General features: G+C 41.8%; 2 protein-coding genes across 11 annotated transcripts in view; one reads left to right on the top strand and one right to left on the bottom strand.

Moving 5' to 3' along the window:
• The window catches only part of igf2r (insulin like growth factor 2 receptor), a 35,075-nt gene extending 25,331 nt beyond the window's left edge, over nt 1–9,744 (bottom strand). The window contains exons 1-12 of the mRNA XM_022234183.2: nt 9,570–9,744; nt 7,974–8,277; nt 6,530–6,767; nt 5,727–5,971; nt 5,150–5,312; nt 4,538–4,706; nt 3,637–3,740; nt 2,926–3,228; nt 1,986–2,126; nt 1,492–1,629; nt 645–816; nt 426–549 (exon numbers count right to left, since the gene is read on the bottom strand). Of these exons, the coding sequence (XP_022089875.2) occupies nt 426–549; nt 645–816; nt 1,492–1,629; nt 1,986–2,126; nt 2,926–3,228; nt 3,637–3,740; nt 4,538–4,706; nt 5,150–5,312; nt 5,727–5,971; nt 6,530–6,767; nt 7,974–8,277; nt 9,570–9,736 (2,268 nt within the window). The 5' untranslated portion in view covers nt 9,737–9,744. The remainder of the gene's footprint in view (nt 1–425; nt 550–644; nt 817–1,491; nt 1,630–1,985; nt 2,127–2,925; nt 3,229–3,636; nt 3,741–4,537; nt 4,707–5,149; nt 5,313–5,726; nt 5,972–6,529; nt 6,768–7,973; nt 8,278–9,569) is intronic.
• A 1,747-nt stretch (nt 9,745–11,491) lies between these two features.
• LOC110978864 (brefeldin A-inhibited guanine nucleotide-exchange protein 3-like) overlaps nt 11,492–18,194 on the top strand; it is a 30,679-nt gene continuing 23,976 nt past the window's right edge. For all 10 annotated transcript variants that reach the window (XM_022234170.2, XM_087146635.1, XM_087146634.1 and 7 more), the window contains exons 1-2: nt 11,492–11,590; nt 12,810–12,989. In XM_022234170.2, the coding sequence (XP_022089862.2) occupies nt 12,905–12,989 (85 nt within the window). In that variant the 5' untranslated portion in view covers nt 11,492–11,590; nt 12,810–12,904. The remainder of the gene's footprint in view (nt 11,591–12,809; nt 12,990–18,194) is intronic.

Raw genomic sequence — 18,194 nt, 5'->3', positions numbered from 1 at the left:
ATGACTCAGGGGTGAAACGTTTACAGTGGATAAGATGAGCAGGAAGGTTACAAGTACGCGAAAAGTCAACAATTTGATTAAGGATGACTAGAATTGGTCAATCTTCAGTTGTTGAGCTGGTTAAACAGAATGGCGCGGTTCCAAACAAAACGCAACACTGACAATTACAAATTGTGTTCACTGAGATCTTGATTACGATAAGCAGCACCTAAACAGAGCTTTGCACGGAGGGAAAGAAGGTGGTATAAAGTTCCACCCAAATTTTCTTGTCGCTGGTGAAGTTTATTCACAACATGCATCCAACCACTTCTAGCAAATCCAGCACAACGTAACACTATAACCAGGTACTTGTGAAGGGGGCAAGTGCATAAAGTATCCTGCTCAGGGACATAATCAAATCATTGCTCCATTATCTCTTTTCCCACCCTGCGCTTCACTTGCTCTGCACCATCTTGAACGTGGTAGGGAGTACCGTTGAGGTATGTCAGCTTGACGACTCCATCAAAATACTCCAGGGTCTTGTTGATGCGTCCAAGAACCCACTTTTCACTGAAATAAAACAAAACCAAAACCAGGATTTTGTAACATGTTAAAATTTGTAGTTTCCTGGAAAATTGCAGCTCAGGAGGCCAAGCCAGACTCACCCACTACTGGAGTCCCGTTTGACCTGGCAAGCGGCAGGGTTGGGGATCGACCCGTCGTTGCAAGGGGTGTCCGCGATTGAAGCGCAGACATTGATGTAATAGTCGTAGTCACTGTCCGTCATGTTGTAGAACTTGTTAGCTGATGTGAGACGGCTCAGATCAAAGGAGAACCCTAGCAAGGAAGACAATCAAAAACACAGATTAGGACGGCACTAAAACCTTGAATAAAACTGACAATTTCTAGATTCATTTTTCAAAATACAAGGCGAATATGACCGTCTTCGGTTAGTGTCCAATTTCAACGATCTAAGTACAAAATTTTGAAAAATTGTGCTTGGCAAAAGCACGATCACAACCCAAACTTTCCATGATGGCTACTGTTCATGACCAGTTCCAAGCTGACTTCAACTCAACAACTCCCAAGCGACAATTTCTGCTTCAAACAGCAGTAAAAACTGGATCCAGTTCTTTGAGCTTTATGTTCAGGGTTCGAATCCACACTGAGTAAAGGCATGTTAACACCTTACCTGTTGTAACTGTCTTTGCAAATTATGGTGAAGAGAAGCGAGACAGAGCGATTACAAATTCACAGATCCAAAACTGGCCCAGTAGTGTTTAAAAAATGCGGACAATTCACACCAACTTGAAGTGCACACTCAGCGACAAAACAGAGACAGACTTTGGGGGAGTTTTCCAACTATGCCCAGTGCCCGAGAGAAGACCATACATTTAATAGAAATTGGTTTTGCGTGCTGAATGTATCCCGTGTGATGAATTCTCACCAAAGGACCATCAGTTTCGTTCACACTTCTCTGCTGGAGGGTCACCTAAGTTGGGAAGAACTCACCAGCATCGTCATCAAACACCCGGCAGTCCGTCCCCCACTTGTGGCCCAGGGGACAGGCAGCCGCTGTTCGCCACTCAAACTCGTACAGACATTCGTCTGAGGATTTGCGGACAAATGAGGGCGCACTCTCCAAGTCACCTGATATGAGAGAAAACACACTTCTTGAGGTTTAGGTCATTTTCCATTACTTAATGTTTGGGACTTAACTATTCATCATTAACCATCTGTCAGTATCTTTCAGTCTTTTACAAACTAGAACACATCCATCTTAAGGTGCTGTTCAATAAATGTGTCTTTCCACTATGGCTAGGCATATAGGTTTTCACATAGCCAGCCATTGTCCAGAATAGTAAGAACTCCACGGAAAGTACAAAAAATTTGATTTCGTGGAAGATTTCTATCATTGGGTTCTAGAACACATGGAACACATGAGATAGAGGGTGTAAATACAACAGTTCAAAATAGGACCCTTGGTAACTTTGGCATGCTCCTACCGTAAGCACATATGAACGTGATGACTGTCTTGGCTTGGCCGCTGCACTTTGTGCCATTGTAGTACGTCAGTGTGATGTGGCCGTTTCTGAAAACAGGTGATTCCTTGTACTGGCCGAGACTATACGGGTTATTATCGTGATCTACTCATGCAACAAATTAAGAAAAAAAGGACAAAATCTTTTTTGTCATTCGTCCCAAATCTTGAACCTGACAAGGTCCGAAAATGGACGGATAACGAGCTCAAAATTGAAAGTGTAAAATTTCAATAGTTGAGGAGAGGAGGAAGTCGAGATTAGTTTTCAGGGATTAGATATGAACTGATCCAGTCTTCAATGTTTGTTTATGACCAGGTCAGGAGAAGGAATGCCAATGATGCCCGAGCCAAAGGCAGGGGACATTATCGGTATCCACTATCCGGAGATGATCCTGAACACAACCCTTTTAGGCAGTTATTCCCATTCAAAAATACCTCTCGAGTCAAGATGTCAAATGTAAAAATGATATGTTTGTTCTACAATTTTACTTAATTTATTTCAAACACCCCTTCAGCCATGTTATGGTATGTTCCTGCTACAAGCAGTCGTAAAAAGCTCCATATATGGAGACTGGCAAACATGTAGTGCATACTAGGTGAGATGGCATAGAGCCAGCTGGTACTTTGTCATTTGTCAACCACTGAAGACTGGCCACATGGCGTGCTCTCAACCAATAGGAATGATCAAACTGTCCTAGGCATTTACGAATGAGATAGAGAGTAAAATGTTCACATAGTGAGCATCTTGGAAGATCAGTTCAGATTATCAGCTTTGCTTGAATCACTCGGCTATGACTACTGGAAACATGTGCAAATCTATTAGAACAGGTTAAAGCCACAAACCAATGGCTCTCATAGACACGTGTGTCAATGTTTGCCGTAGCCGTGCCTTGGCTTTCTCTTACCGATCAGGCAAGCTGCCGACTTCTCGGGGCAGGCCGCGTGGTAGTGCAGCCCCTCAGGGATGATTTCGGCACAGACATTGATGAGGTACTCGCCCTCGGACGGAGCACTGTGCTGATGCTGACCGTCCAGTGCCTGCCAGTTGGACCCGGCCTCCCGGACCAGGGGTGAGAGGTCGTAGCGCTGGCCGCCCACGTCCACGCGGCAGGACTTGCCCAGCGGGTGGTCCAGGCAAGCATACTGGGTCTGCCACTCGAAGAAATACGTACACTCGGTCTCCGTCACAAAGGTAGGGTTCCCGACACCTGGCGGGGGACAACAAATCAAACTGCATCTGAGTCCGAATGGCAGCTAGGGCTAGGTCTTCCCTGACTGCACACTTGTGGACATAAGGTGGCAACAGAGGAAGCCAGAAATCTTGACGCCTGTTTTGGAAATGGCAAAGATCCAGGTTTTCGCCTGTTGCAAATATGCGGGTGCACGCTCACAACAGAAGCAGCCCTCCTTCCAGAAGCCCCGTCTTGATGCGGCTAAGTTTTCACAGTGTATCTGCCTAGCACAGCAATGTCAACAAGGCAGCATAGCTTATACCACAGCCGATAAAGCACCATTTTCAAATGCTGTCCTACGGAGTGCGCTCACACACTCAATTTCTATCTACGGACGAAATCAAACCTACATATGCTGTTAAATTTTCAGTAGTCGCACATTACCTGCGGTCTTGCTGCATTCAAACGAGATGACAGATGTGCGCGGAAAGCCATTGCTGCAAACAGCTCCGCCCCTGTATGTCAGAGTCAACTCTCCATCAGCATAGCTGAAGAAATAAAAAACAATGATTCAAAAAAAAGTCGTTTAAAGCAACCAAGACCACGATGTTGCTAGGCACTGAAAGACAGTCAGACATAGCAACTGGTTGTCAGACTGCGATGTGGATGGTTCTTGGTTTAATTTGGTTGTACTCTGGAACAAGTTTCCGGTGAAATCTTCAACTAGAATGCTGTCAATGTAATGGGTTCTGAATGTGCACTTTGAAGGGAGCTAAAGTGGATTTCGCACTGTCTGATAACAGCCACCGCAACTTTGATTCTTTGATGTGGGGTCAACTCATTTAAACATTCACACATCCATGCACATCAAACACGTATGTCAAATAACTGCTGTGGACATTCCTTTGTTTTGGGGCAGTTAAGAAAACTCAGCCAACATAGTCATTTTTCTTGACTGGGAACATGATTTTCAGCTGAATTTTTGTAAAGTTTTTCCTTGAATGTTCCTCTTCCATTTACAAGCAATGACCCTAACCCCTAAATACCTCTGAACTTCTTTTCAGAGAAGAGGAAACTTCCTGTAGACATGGCAAAGTGCACAGAACGTCTCTCTTTCCTGCATCGGATGGACTTCTTTTGTTCACAAGTCCACATTAGATATGTAAGGTTACCGCATGTGAGGGCAGGCGCTGTTTGCACACGTATGCACATTTCCCCCAGTTCGTCGCACAATGAGATTTTAGGGAAGGAGAACTGGCAACGCCCACAGCAACCAATACTATGACAGAATCCTCGAGCCAATGCCTCTCTCGTGATATGACAGGTTGCCTGTCTATTTTCTCACCTCAGAACATGCTTGTCGTTGACGCCGGCAACAACCCCATTCCCTCCAGACGACAATTTCTGGCACACAGCCCCGTGGCGGTCCCCATCTGGGCAGTCAATTGTCGTGTCCTGACAAACGTCCAACCAATAATTGTATCCTCCTCCAGCGGCAAGTTTAGGGGCTTTCCCTGCGGTAGATAGAAAGCGTCCACAGGTGCATCTCAAAGGAGAAAGCCGACTCCCCAAGTTGGGATCAAGAAATATCAATTCAAATGGAAGAACCACGTACAGCAGAGGACTTGAAAACATATATTTCTTTCTTTGAAATCAGTCTACAGACTGCAAAAGAATAACAGTATGATTTCAGAAAAAAAAAGCCTGCCAAACTCTTATCTGCACTTAGAAGTTTTGATGGCTTTGAAGCAAAATAAAGCGCCTTGGCATCATTAGAGCCTAGCCAAGATTGACGATACTAAAATGTTGTAATGTCTGCTCAAAAACACACCTTATCAACTGACATATAAAACATTATTCATAACTCCTGAACTGGCCAAAAAGCAGTATCAATTTTAGTGCTGTAAGTACAAACACAGTGGTATGGGAGCACATGACAAAAATACAAAGATCTCACTGGATGTGTCTGTGAGTGGACTCAGATCTAGGTCGATGCCGTGCTGATCGTTGGTGAAGGCGCAGGTGTCTGTGGTCAGCATCTCGGCCTTGCAGGCAAACTCCGTCACCCACTGCACCTCGTAGTGGCAGTTGGTGCTGGACAGGAGTTTAGGATTCTGACTCTGAACAGAAAAAGCCAGTGAAAAAAAAAACCTTTTTTTTTCAACCGTCACATTGAACTTTGTACTTCACAAATCGCTTAACAGATGAAAAGGACAGCTTTTGGAGGGTTTTGATGGGAAAATAAAAATCTCCAGGCTACGTGGAACTCGATAAACTGCTAGAATCAGATTTCGCTTTTGGAATGCAAATAATGTAGCTGGCATTTTGGGTATTTGAGGTGAAAGTGACATTCTGGATTAAGTTTGGCTGGGTTCTACCTTCCTGCATCCCACAAAATCTTTCCGAATCTCCTGGTTGATATAAAAGATATGTAGGCTTTGGAGGCAATACTCTGTAAGCTAGCAGTGACTGAGCTCTTAAGTCTATCAAAACATTGCAAACCACCATCTGTTTTCTCCCCTCCCACTTTTTACCCCTTCGTTTCTGCCTCCCTCGCGGGGACAGACAAACTCGATGGTCACTTGCGGTGAGCTGAGGCAATCGGCGGGGGTGGTCTCGGTGGTGTAACGCAGCTCCAATTGCTCATGGCCGATGGTCTGCAAACGGCTGGATGCTTCGCCGACGCTGACCACGCTGGTAGTGACTGCGCCATCGGTGCCTGTGGAGCGGGTGATCCAACACGCGGCACTGCCCGTTGGGCAATTGGCTGTTGGCCCGTCTATGTAAACCGGTAAATATGGAGAATAACTATCCTAATTCTAACCCTTTTTAAAATTTGTTTAAAATTTGCACTTTAAATCCGACAGACTGGAATATCATCCAAGCATTACAATCACTAGCATTATCAGAAATCCAGTTACTACAGCAAAAATCTCTTGGCTCTTGGCCAAAATCTCATTAACTGATAATGCGTCTGGCATTCACTTTGATCCAATTTGATCCAGCATAGCCCAGTCAAACAACCATGACAATATTTTTTTGGTAGGTAGCTGTCCCTGCAATGTCCACAAATTTTATTATTTTTTACTGCACCAACTACAAAAATGGATTTGGTCAAAGGACAGCGTGTGAATTGCTGGTAAATAAGTTTTTGAATTCCAACATTTCGGCCACAAAAGTATGAGTATTCTGTGGTCACGGAGCAGACTTCGTATGCACATACTGTTTGTTCTTTCTGTTAAAATTTTTCAGAATTTTGTTTACACTAAAGTAATTCAAGTTTTTGCTAGGAAGTTTTTGCAAGTGGGCTAGGAAACAACCTTGCATGCACACACACCTGGTGTCAGATCCCTGCACACGTTGATGTACAGGTCTTGGTCTGCCGTTTCAGAGTCGACTTTGTACCCGCCAAGTTGCTTGATGAGTGGGGTCAGGTCCCGCTTTTTGTTGCCGTTGTCGTAGACAGAGCAGGGCACTTCGTGGATGGGCGCTGTGACAAGGTTCTTACAGGCTACAGTGCTGTGCCACTCAAAGAAATATGTGCAGCCGGAACGCTCAATGAAAACAGGTGAACCCTAAAAATGTGAAAAACCTCTGGACTTTCAGCGGAAAAATGTAAACTATTGAGAAAGAGTTCAGTCACAACATCACAATTTATGAGAGTCGCGACCAACAAGTTTTCCCTTTTTTTTTTTCAACTTTTCACCCATGTGCTAAACCTCTTCTCCCTGCTAAAATCTCCCTAAAATAGACATGCAACTTGGACTTTGACCAAACAACAAGGAAACTCCAATCTGCACCTGACTTTACAGAGTGTTTTTCAACTTTCAACGGCATGAGCGTAAAGTGAAAAATGAGGAAACCAGCTGATCTGAGGAAAAGCTGTGTGCCTGCTAAAATCAACAAGCGCCCCTCGAAAGCTTCTCATTTGCAACTTCCAAAGAACTGAGTGGTCCAATAGGAAATTCTTCTCCACTACAGTGATTGGTTTATTTCAAACAAAAAAAAATGGACGTAACAACATGTACAAGATTATGTCTCTATTAAATGATACTCTAGGAATCTGGTTTTAGATTAGATGAACATATTTTTTCGAAAACCTGGAAAACCCTTGTTACAAAATCCACTTTCATTTTAAATGTTTTTATAAATATTACAAATTAAATCTCTCCCTACGCACCTTCTCCTATGGAGCTAATGGTTTGTTTCAGTCAGTCAACAGAAATGGTTTCACTATTTGTTAAGCACCACAATTACACCAGGAAGACAAGTTATTAAGCTACATTTATAAAACTCAACAATGTACGGCAGCTTTCAGAACCTGTTCAACATAAACAGTGACAATATCCCAAACTGAGGGTGGGACTTTCACACTTTTAAATGAAAACAAGTTCCAAATGCAGATACAGTTCAGATTTTCCCAAACGTTTAAACGGAACTGCCCATTTTAGAGATTGAACAATCTGATCAACGCAATCTGGCGTTCTTTTTTTTATTGTAAACGATGCTTGTTACATTCTGTTTTGTTTTTTCTTTCGGCATCCAGGTACTTTTTGAAAAAAAGAAAAGGAGATCCCAAAACCATAAACATTGCTTGTTTTAAATGCCCCAACATCAATCTACATTTTTACATTGGTTGAACCATGTGCATTGTTGAATGTAATTATGCATATGAAAACAACAAGGTAGGCGGCGGCGGCCTCTTTTAAGCGTTGGCTAAACATTTAAACAGTATGGGACAGTTTTTGTAATAACAATAACATAACTGAAACGATACTCACTAATGTTTTATCGCACTTGAAATCGATAGTCGTTTGCCACTTCTCCTTGGGATTTGCTGTGCTGTTGGCACATTCCTCCCCTCGGTAATCCAAGCGAAAACCTCCCCCATTGGCGTTGGCCGTGGCACTCACTGTTTGATTGTGGTTCCCCACATTCCGGTACGTCTGGCCCATTTTAAGGCAAACAGAGCTGCCGGCGGGGCATGAATTGCCACTCCCCGTCGGTGCGACTGTGCCGCACAAGTTCATGTAGAACGCCGAGGACGTGGAAGCTAACTTGTCGGTTCTGAGGTTCCATGTTTCCCTGAAAAGGCAGTATCAAAAATCATTTTAAGATACAGTACATGGTAATAGTACACCCAGCATGGTCTGAGTAACTTCGACCCAGCAAATAGCATTTTTCAACATTTGGACATGGTCAGGTTTTTCTACTTTCACCTGACAATGTTAAAAAAGGTGATTTGTAGGGTCCCAGTTACTTAATTGACTTTATACCCAGCACGATATGTGGCACAAGAACCTGAACAAAGTCATGACTTCAATAAAACCTTTTGACGTTCGTAATGCATTATGGGTTTAAATGGCAAACAAGCAATGCATTTTCTGCACAACCCTATGGGAGAAGTGAACCTGTCAGAAATCAATTTAGTTTTCTACTCCATTTTTTATGTATCAGCTCACCAGCTCACAGATGCAAGCGTATTATCAGATTGTACAGGAAATATTTCAAATCAGTTTTCAAATGTTTGTAAGAAGAAGAAATCACCCTTAAATGTCTTTTTTAAGAGCACCAATCACTCTACAGACTGAAAATGAACATGACTGGTCAATGCAGGATAAATGAGCTACAAGTCATGATTTTGATTGGACAGTACTAGAGTCTAGAGTATTAATATTCATGATCTTAGTCAAAGCATAGGGTATGACAAAAACTGGTGTTGTTGGAGGGGATTCTCTGAATTTTGCTTTTCTGCCAAGCTTTTAAACTTTGAAGTTTGTGAATATCTTTGTCCCAAATCAATAATGCAACACTTTGTCAGAAGGGGGTGGCTTGAATTGGAGTATGAAATAAAATGGACACAGATTAACATTTTGCAGATACACTTCTCCCACAGGGTTGTGCATAAAATACATTTCTTGTTTGTCATCCGAACCCATACTGCATTGCAAACATTGAAAAGTTTATTTCCCACAGTCCGTTCTGTCGCCACCATGGCTATTGATTTTAGCTTCCCTGCAAGAGTAGGCCTAAGTGAACAAAGCTAGAGGGGAACAACAACTTGGTGAGCATCCATTCGCCTGACGTTACGCAACGTTGTCATGAATTTGTTCCCTCTGTCATGTACCTGTCAGTGTCATGTCTCTTATTTAAAGTAACAAAGAACTGACGCCAAAGTACCAGCAATGTACAACCTCTACTGTCCTAAAAAGACAGACAACAGCTGAACAGTGTGTGAAACAAACAGACTTAACAGACACGACAAAACAATGATGATTTTTGAAGACGGTCTCACTGCCTACACTATAGTATAGTCCATGATAGTCACCGTCGACAGACCTAGAAAAACGAACAGTCTCACTCACATAAATCCTTACCATTCCTGTATTGGTGTTAAATTGAAGTCCCCTGCCATGCACGTATCTGCAACAACCTTTCCGCAGCCAAGAATGAAAAATAATAATAACTTCATCATGGAAGAATAAAACTTAAAACAAAACTGAGAATTTACTTTCATCAGTCCTTCTCGCCCCAAATTCTCCATGTTGTTAAATTTCGAGGTCGAAAGGTTACCACGCATGAGTCTTTAATTTTATCGGTGAAGTTTTCCGGCGGCTGTTTTTTTAATATATTGTTTTGGCATGAAACAGTTACTGGCAGGTGGCTTCACAATCGTCATGTGACAACAAAGCGTGATTGAGAAGTCACGTGCAACAAAACCCAGCTGTGTTTCGAGTCTTCTGGAAACAGCTTCTGTAGAACAAATTGAATTCACCAAACGAAGAAGAATATCATGAAATGATGAAATCTTTAACTCAGGACAAAAAATCCAGAGTCAAATTTCAACATGACACCATCTCTTGGAAACATTCTTCCATGGGTATACTAAAAAAAAGTGGTTGAGTGTTAAAACATATCTAATTAAAACGAAGCCCCTTATGAAACCATATGATAAAACAAACGTCCACATGAGTCGTCGAGTATACATTTTCCGAAGTATAGTAGGCATAGTAGTTTGTTTTCCCGTCGGAGTTTGTTTTTACTCAAGCCCCCCCCCCCAGTTCGAGTTTGTTTTCATGTTGCCGTGTATTTTTCCCGAAGTCGGGGTTTTTACAAGTATTTTTCTTTGGATCTGGATGAATACTCTGAATAGTTCAACTCGAGCATCGCCAAGAACGGAACTGGGGGGATGCTCATTCTAACTGCAAAAATAACTTTGCAACGCGGGGACGGAAATCTCTAGCTGTATATTGCCTCCGTACGTATCAAGGTGATGTCACTTCTGGCAAGTCCTTCCATTCTCAGTCTTACCTCTGATGGAAAAACGAATGAAGATGGGATTGATTGTGGTATGACTTGTTAGTTTAGCCTTTTGCAACTCCGCCGGGGGCGGTCTTTTGTGTGCGTGATGGGGGGTTCTCGTAGACCAAGGTAATTTACATGATTTTATGCTTAGAAGGCCGCGGTGCTGTCTTCTGCGCAAGGAGTAAACGGTTGTAAAAAGTTACCCGAGGTGCATACTAGTTGAGACATTCCTACCTCCATGATGGTTGAGACAGCGCTGGTCCTACTGTTATCTCGAGTAATAAGACGTGCAGCCCTCACCGTGACTGAGTGAGTTCGTTTTTACGATCTGTGGTTTTACGAGACATATTCGTTGCAAGTTTGGTTTAAGGAGATATATTTAAAAAAAAATTAATGTACGATCATGGGCGTTGCAACAGTCATTTTTTTTGGGGGGGGGGCTTTTCAAACGAATGGGCGATTACCAGAAGGACAAACCAGATCAGCTAATTAAATTAGATTAACAGCGATCGGCCGGGTGCGAATTTTGGAGGTTTGTCTACAAGCATATTGATGATTTTCACCCCCTTTTTTCTCTATTTTTGATTTCTTTCGCCCTCCACTCATTTTGTTAGTAGTTCAGTTATTTTTAATTTTCAATTTTCTTGGGGGGGGGGCGGGGACACAAGCACCCCTCCTTCCCCTAGCGTGACCGTGCCGTCCATGACGGATGCGCCGGGGTGTTCGGTTGGCGGAACTGACCCGCGGTCATTCGCTGCCGTAATGTTGTAAAAGAAAGCTGTAATCACTGTTATTTCCTGAAAACCATGAGTGACGATGTGCAAAATTCAGTCTCAGAAGAAGTACATGTAGCTAGATGAAATAGAGGGGGGGGTGTAAGATCATCCGTGAAATATATTTTCAAACTGGCAGCGTTGAGCCACGTACGTGAATATTTTTAGTCGATGTCTGTGGTTAAACTCCGCCCACTATTCCATAAATACCGAGCGCCCTCAAGCGTCTCATGTTGGCAATGTGTGACATCTGTTTCCCAAAAAGTGCCACGATATTCGATGCACCCACCAGTCACATTTCGCTTTCGATTTTACCCTAGGTAAGTAAATTTCGATATATATTATACAAAAAATATTCTTTAATAGTCTGTGTTATTGGGTGAGTTTCCCAAGTTGGTGATTTTGGGAATAATATGGTGTCTGGTCGCGTCGTTCGTTTCTTATTTGATAGGCCTACTGCCATAGACTGCACTGTAAATAAAATGACATTCATTCAATTGTGGCCTAGGCCCTATGGCCAGCCCAGGGTATGCCATGTTGACATTATGCCCAACGCAACGGTAGCATTTGTTCCAATTACCGGCATAGTTCTGCAGTTGGGCTGGCTCAACTGTTGTTACCAACTTTGATATGAAATTTCTCAAGCTCTTTCAAGTTCATGCAGTTCCTCTGCGCTCTACCCCCAGTTGTGAATTGTGGGGTCCAACGCCCACTCCTCTCCCATGAACGGAGAGGAGCCGATGTCGGACCCCACAGTTCTGGGGGTACCGCTGAGCTGCGTGCATAGCACTACTTTGTACTGTAATAAAGCTTGCTTTTCCAAGCGCAAGTTGTTGATGAAAACAAAATGACTTTGGTAAGTGCTGTGGCACATATACTGCCTGCAATTGACAACATTGGACCTCGGTGATGCAGTTGTCCAACATAACTGTAATAGTTGGGACTGACGCTGTAGTTGGGACATTAACAGGGACAACATGTAGGTGTTACTGGAACACTTGTTACTGCTACACTCTAGCCTTATAATAACTGTGTGACGAGAAATTCCAAAAGGACAAAAGACAGCAAAAAGGTTGAAGTATGAACGAAAGGAATTAGATGCAATCTTGCGTCTTGTGGATTGAAATGACGGGGACCCATGGACAATACATGCAGTATGCCATCTTTTACAAATATGTTTCTAAAAAATTTTTAAATTTTAGCTTGTCAGTTTAGAAGTTAATTTCTCAGTTTTGATATTTGGTGATTAAAATTTCAAAATGTGTTCAGAAAGCTTTTACATCTGTTGCATGCAGCTTACTGAAACTCCATTAAATGTTTTCAACACTTGAACTGGAGCATCATGGGATTAACAAGTTGGGCAGAAAGGTAGATTACATAACCAATTGTACCTAACATATCCATATCATGAGTTACAGGACTCTCAGTACATGTATTTGCAATTTTCCAGTTCTAGTCCACCTGGATCGGTAATCCGTATTCTTCACAATGTTTTGGGTGCTTGGAAAACTTAGTCTTGGTCTCAATCCTGTTTGATAGGAATTTAGAATGAGACATAGCAGTATGCCCAACGGTTGCATGGCCACGTTGTCGTCAGAACACTCATAGATAGAAAACACAAGCAACCTGCCGAGATGGAAGACGTCTTGAACAATCTCCACAAGGAGGCCAGTGCTGGCAAACACAAGGCCATACGTGAGGCTTGCACCCAAGCTAAAGGTAAAGTGCTCTTCAGCCTAGGTTTTGGCCAGCCTTTGAAATAAGGATGTCCACATTACCCTCAGACTGGACGTTCGAGTTACCAAGGTTTTATATATGTGCTTTTATAGTGCTTTGTGCTTCTTTATTAAAGTGGACTGCCGTGGCCATGTGGTTAAGACCATCGAATTCGTAGTCGGCAGGTAAAGCCGCAGGTTGTAGGTTAGAATCCAGCCTGAGGACACGGTGTGTGTGCCCTGAGGCAAGGCACTTTGTCACTCATTGCCTCTCTCGACCCAGGAGTAATTGGGTACCTGTGAGGGCAGAGATGGTTATTGAGGTTGATTAGGCTACTTTGCACCAGAAATAGCAGCATCAAGCTGTATGCTGAGGTTAATTCTACCCCCTCTCCTCTAACAAAAATCTCAAAATCCAATAGGATTTTTGGTTCCTATACTATAGCCATTTTGTTATTATTTAATAAAGATTGTGCTGTTGAATGCATGCATAGTGCTAGATTTTGTTGGATCTGGACATGTTCTTAATAGAAACCTATGCACGGCAGCCATCTTCCCAGTCCGTGCTTTTGTTGTAGGGGATATGCACAAAAGGTCTACCCATGATGTTTATCCCTTCGTAACAAAAACCCTAAAGATGGCAGCCGTGCATAGCCTCTGTTAAGGGTCAATGCATGAATTATTCCCCACTTATTTTCGTTTACATGTATGTTCATTTTAAAACGATTTGTAGCATTCCATAATTTGATAATATGAATATTTATTTCTAAATGGGTACAAAACTTGTACAAATCTGTTAGGCCGGAAATTTCTTCAGATATAAAAATCCATCTGCCATCTCGGAAAAATCCTCCAGCTTGGAAAAAAAGAAAAGAAAAAGGGCCTCCTCCCGTTTCTTTTCTCCAAAGATCCTGGACTAGAGACTGCGTTTATTTCTCAAAATGGTTTCGGCTGTTATACATGTACATATAGATGTGCCAGCTTTCCAATGTAGATGTGCCAGTTTTCCAATGTAGATGTGCCAGTTTTCCAATGTAGATGTGCCAGTTTTCCAATGTAGATGTGCCAGTTTTCCAATGTAGATGTGCCAGTTTTCCAATGTAGATGTGCCAGCTTTCCAATGTAGATGTGCCAGTTTTCCAATGTAGATGTGCCAGTTTTCCAATGTAGATGTGCCAGTTTTCCAATGTAGATGTGCCAGTTTTCCAATGTAGGATGTGCCAGTTTTCCAATGTAGATGTGCCAGTTTTCCAATGTAGATGTGCCAGTTTTCCAATGTAGATGTGCCAGTTTTCCAATGTAGATGTGCCAGTTTTCCAATGTAGATGTGCCAGTTTTCCAATGTAGATGTGCCAGCTTTCCAATGTAGATGTGCCAGTTTTCCAATGTAGATGTGCCAGCTTTCCAATGTAGATGTGCCAGCTTTCCAATGTAGATGTGCCAGTTTTCCAATGTAGATGTGCCAGTTTTCCAATGTAGATGTGCCAGTTTTCCAATGTAGATGTGCCAGCTTTCCAATGTAGATGTGCCAGTTTTCCAATGTAGATGTGCCAGTTTTCCAATGTAGATGTGCCAGCTTTCCAATGTAGATGTGCCAGTTTTCCAATGTAGATGTGCCAGTTTTCCAATGTAGATGTGCCAGCTTTCCAATGTAGATGTGCCAGTTTTCCAATGTAGATGTGCCAGCTTTCCAATGTAGATGTGCCAGTTTTCCAATGTAGGTGTGCCAGTTTTCCAAATCATTTGTACAGTCTCCGGATCAGACCCCATCGATGTGGCAGATGATCTCCTAAATGTCCTTTTTGTTGTCATTTTTGTACAAGTATCGTTTTGTTTCTCCCCAGTCAATTAGACTGGCTCTAGTGTCCAAATTTACCCCTCATCCCTTGTAAATGGCAAAGCTACCAATGTACAAATACAATGTATGCATGTAGAGAACACATGTAATCTGTTATCAATAGATTGTGATGAAATTTTAAGTCTCCTCCCACCGATTTCCAAGAAATCAAAATTTTGGAATGAAAAATAATATTTACCATTGTAGGTTATCTTTTTTAATTTTCAAAATCATTTTTTGATATTTTATTGCTTGCCCATGTTACTTGTCTCATTTCCGCCCATTCATGAGGTAATGCAGTTGGGTATACCTCAAGTTATCATTGAACACGGGACAATACCAGGCCATACCAAAATAAGTTGTCCATCGATGTTTCAAACTGACCTTACTGATAACGTAATAAGTTGTAAAATCTTCAATTATAACCATGGAAGATGTGTTAATCACATTTCTACTGTAGCTTAGAACTACAGTGATTCTTTAGTAATATTTGATGGAAATAGATTGAATGCACACCTGACTTGAAAAAAAAAAAGAAAAACCCATTTCTTTGCATTTCCACAGCTTTCGACCAATGGAGGAAAATTTATGCCTGAAGTCTGCCTCATCTGCAATTAGCATTTCAAATAATCTCTCAGATGGCTCGGCATGTACCATTTGTTCACTTTCTGGTCCAAATTCTAATGAGATTTTTAACTGCTAGGCAGGATTCACCGGTGGAACAAATTCCGTGAACGACAGCTGTTAGATTTTCCCCTCACAATTTTTTTTGCGCTCAACAGGAAAGCATATAATTCTTGTCGTAATGGGCAACCTTTACTGTGGGTGCCCAACCTGCGTGTAGTTGATTGAAGTTGGCCACCTCGTAAATGTACCAGCAGAAATGACATGGCTCTTCCCGAGATAATTGAAAAAAACTGACCGCGTCGCTGTGCAACTTCAGGAATTATATGTTTGAATATAATTATTATAGGTGAAGCGAGGACATCATTCTCATTTTGTCATAAATTTGTTGAATTTCTTATAATTGTACATGTACCTCACTCAGGAAATTTTTAAATTGTGGAATCTTCCAAGTTATGAAATGGGCATAGAAGATTTCTTGTTAAGGTTACCAACTGATAAAACTGGACTGTGTTGTACTTGTACCTACAAAATCAAGTGAATTAGAAAAAAGTGCTTAAGTGTCAACACACAAATCATTTCATGATCTTTCGGTAGCACCCTTGAAAAATGATTTTGAAATAAAGGAAAACCTTTGAAACAAATGCGATGTCATGTACCCATATTGCCATGTGTGTTACCAAGAGATTCTCCTGTTTGTTATTACTGAGAAGAAAAGGAGTTTCAACTTCTTCACCAGAATTTTAACAACCGTCCCCTCTCCTTCAAATCATCATTTTCATCCATTTAAATCAGAAATCCACACCACAGACTGCTGGTTTTAACACTGGCCCATTGCCACCTGAATTTGGTCTGTTGATTTTTCATTCACTCAACACAACCTTCCAAGGACATCATTGAAAAATGCAATAATCCATATTCAAGGGGCAGAGTCTGGTTGTAGTGCCTGTGACCTCTGAACTTCAGTCAGACTTGGGGGGAGCAGATGATGAAAGAAACAGATGGCCGTGGGAAAGGTTTATCGTAATTATTGGTGCTGACTGCGTGAAATGCATATATTTACATGAACTACTATTTATGGCATACACTGTGGTTCTTATTTGCGTTCATGCTTGAATGGGTGCTATTGTATTATCATAGATGGCGTGTTGTGGAAACCAAAAGTCCCAAGGGGCTTCTATGCACCATGCACATGTACGTACATGTACATGTATACTACACGTCTGTTTATGATGTGGTAACAAGACTGTAAGTGAGAAGCAGAATAACCCTTGAGCAAATACGTGTCGTTGATCGACCAGGCACGCTGAAACTGCTTTCAGTATTGTTCCCTGTCTTGAATCTGTGTGACTTTGGCATTGTGAGCATGTCTGCTGGGAAATTTCTGGGCATCCTCCAACATCCAATACTGTCCAGTGAGCCGATGGCATATTCGTTGTGCATAAAAACATTGGAACCTTAAACCAATATGTGAATGGTTTTGAATTTCACTGAATTCATCATTTGCTGTAAGAGCCAGCTGCTTGATTTCAGCAGCTGCAGTGAACACATTGTTCCAAACGGAAATGCCTGCTCAAAGCTTTGATCTTTGACCCTGTTAAAAGCACATTCTTCAAAACTCAATTGGCCTGAATGTTGTAGTCTTTATTCTGGAGGATCACAAGGCCATGTGCAAGACCAGTCACAAGTTAACTGAGTGAAAAGTGACGAAGGAATGCTTGTGTCGCTGTTCATTTGAAGAAACTTGTGACTTGAATTCAGACTGGAGGCCTTGTGTTGGTCATGTGATGGTCTCTATTATTAGTAATTTTATTGTTTATTTACAAACATTCAAACTTAGCAGCCCAGAGGATGAATTACATTTGAATTGAATTGAATTGAATTGGATTTACAAAATAAACATTAACCCGAACACTCCCAAATCCTCCAATTTTAATATGATTTTACATACACCCTAGGGAGTTAGGGTTAAATAGAAACTAACATCAAATAAGTATATTATTACAACATTTCTACAAATTACATCCAATATTTTATTACATTAATTACAATATCATTTCATTCAATTGTACAATTACAAAAAGAAGGCATAAACATGGGAGAAAATACATTTACTGGTAGAGTACCAAAGCAACACTCTGTATGACGTTTACAATGAGCACCAAAAAACACAAACCCACTCAAGGACAAATCAGGGAGGATGATGTACCAACCACACTTCAAAGGTCCATATAGTAAGGAATTAGGCTAGTTTTGAAATGGTGTGCTGTAGTTCTAATGGTAGTGATGCTTTTACTGTTTCCAAATTCCTACCATCGTTTTCAAGCCTAGAAAGGGGAAACAATGCCTTGGTACGGGGATTGGGCAGGATCTTTTTTTGCAAAACTATTTGAGATCGGTTTGAGATGGAAGGTCTTCATGAGGTTCTTCCACAGTGAAAATCAGTGGGAACCTTAAACATTTTTTCACCATCGCGATCAACAAAATTTTCCCAATGCCAAACTGAGTGATACATCAAAACAAAGAGCTGATGTTTGTTTTCTATAGAGGCTTTGTGTGGTGGCCATCTTGCAGGGCACCTTTTTTCGTTCCACAGGGTATGCACAGAAGAGAACTGCCCCGCAAGATGGCTGTCATGCGCAAAGCCTCCATTGAAACAAAATTACTGAAAAATTGGGCCTCAGGACCCATGTTGTGGGATCTAGTCACATTTCTTGAATTGTTACCAATGTTGATGGAGTGGTTCTA

The sequence above is a fragment of the Acanthaster planci genome, linkage group LG15, assembly GCF_054643075.1.
Source record: "Acanthaster planci isolate LZ-2023a linkage group LG15, COTS_SCS, whole genome shotgun sequence".
Lineage (NCBI taxonomy): Eukaryota > Metazoa > Echinodermata > Asteroidea > Valvatida > Acanthasteridae > Acanthaster > Acanthaster planci.
Note: the sequence above shows the minus strand (reverse complement) of the source record. Positions and strands in the feature narration are given on the sequence as shown.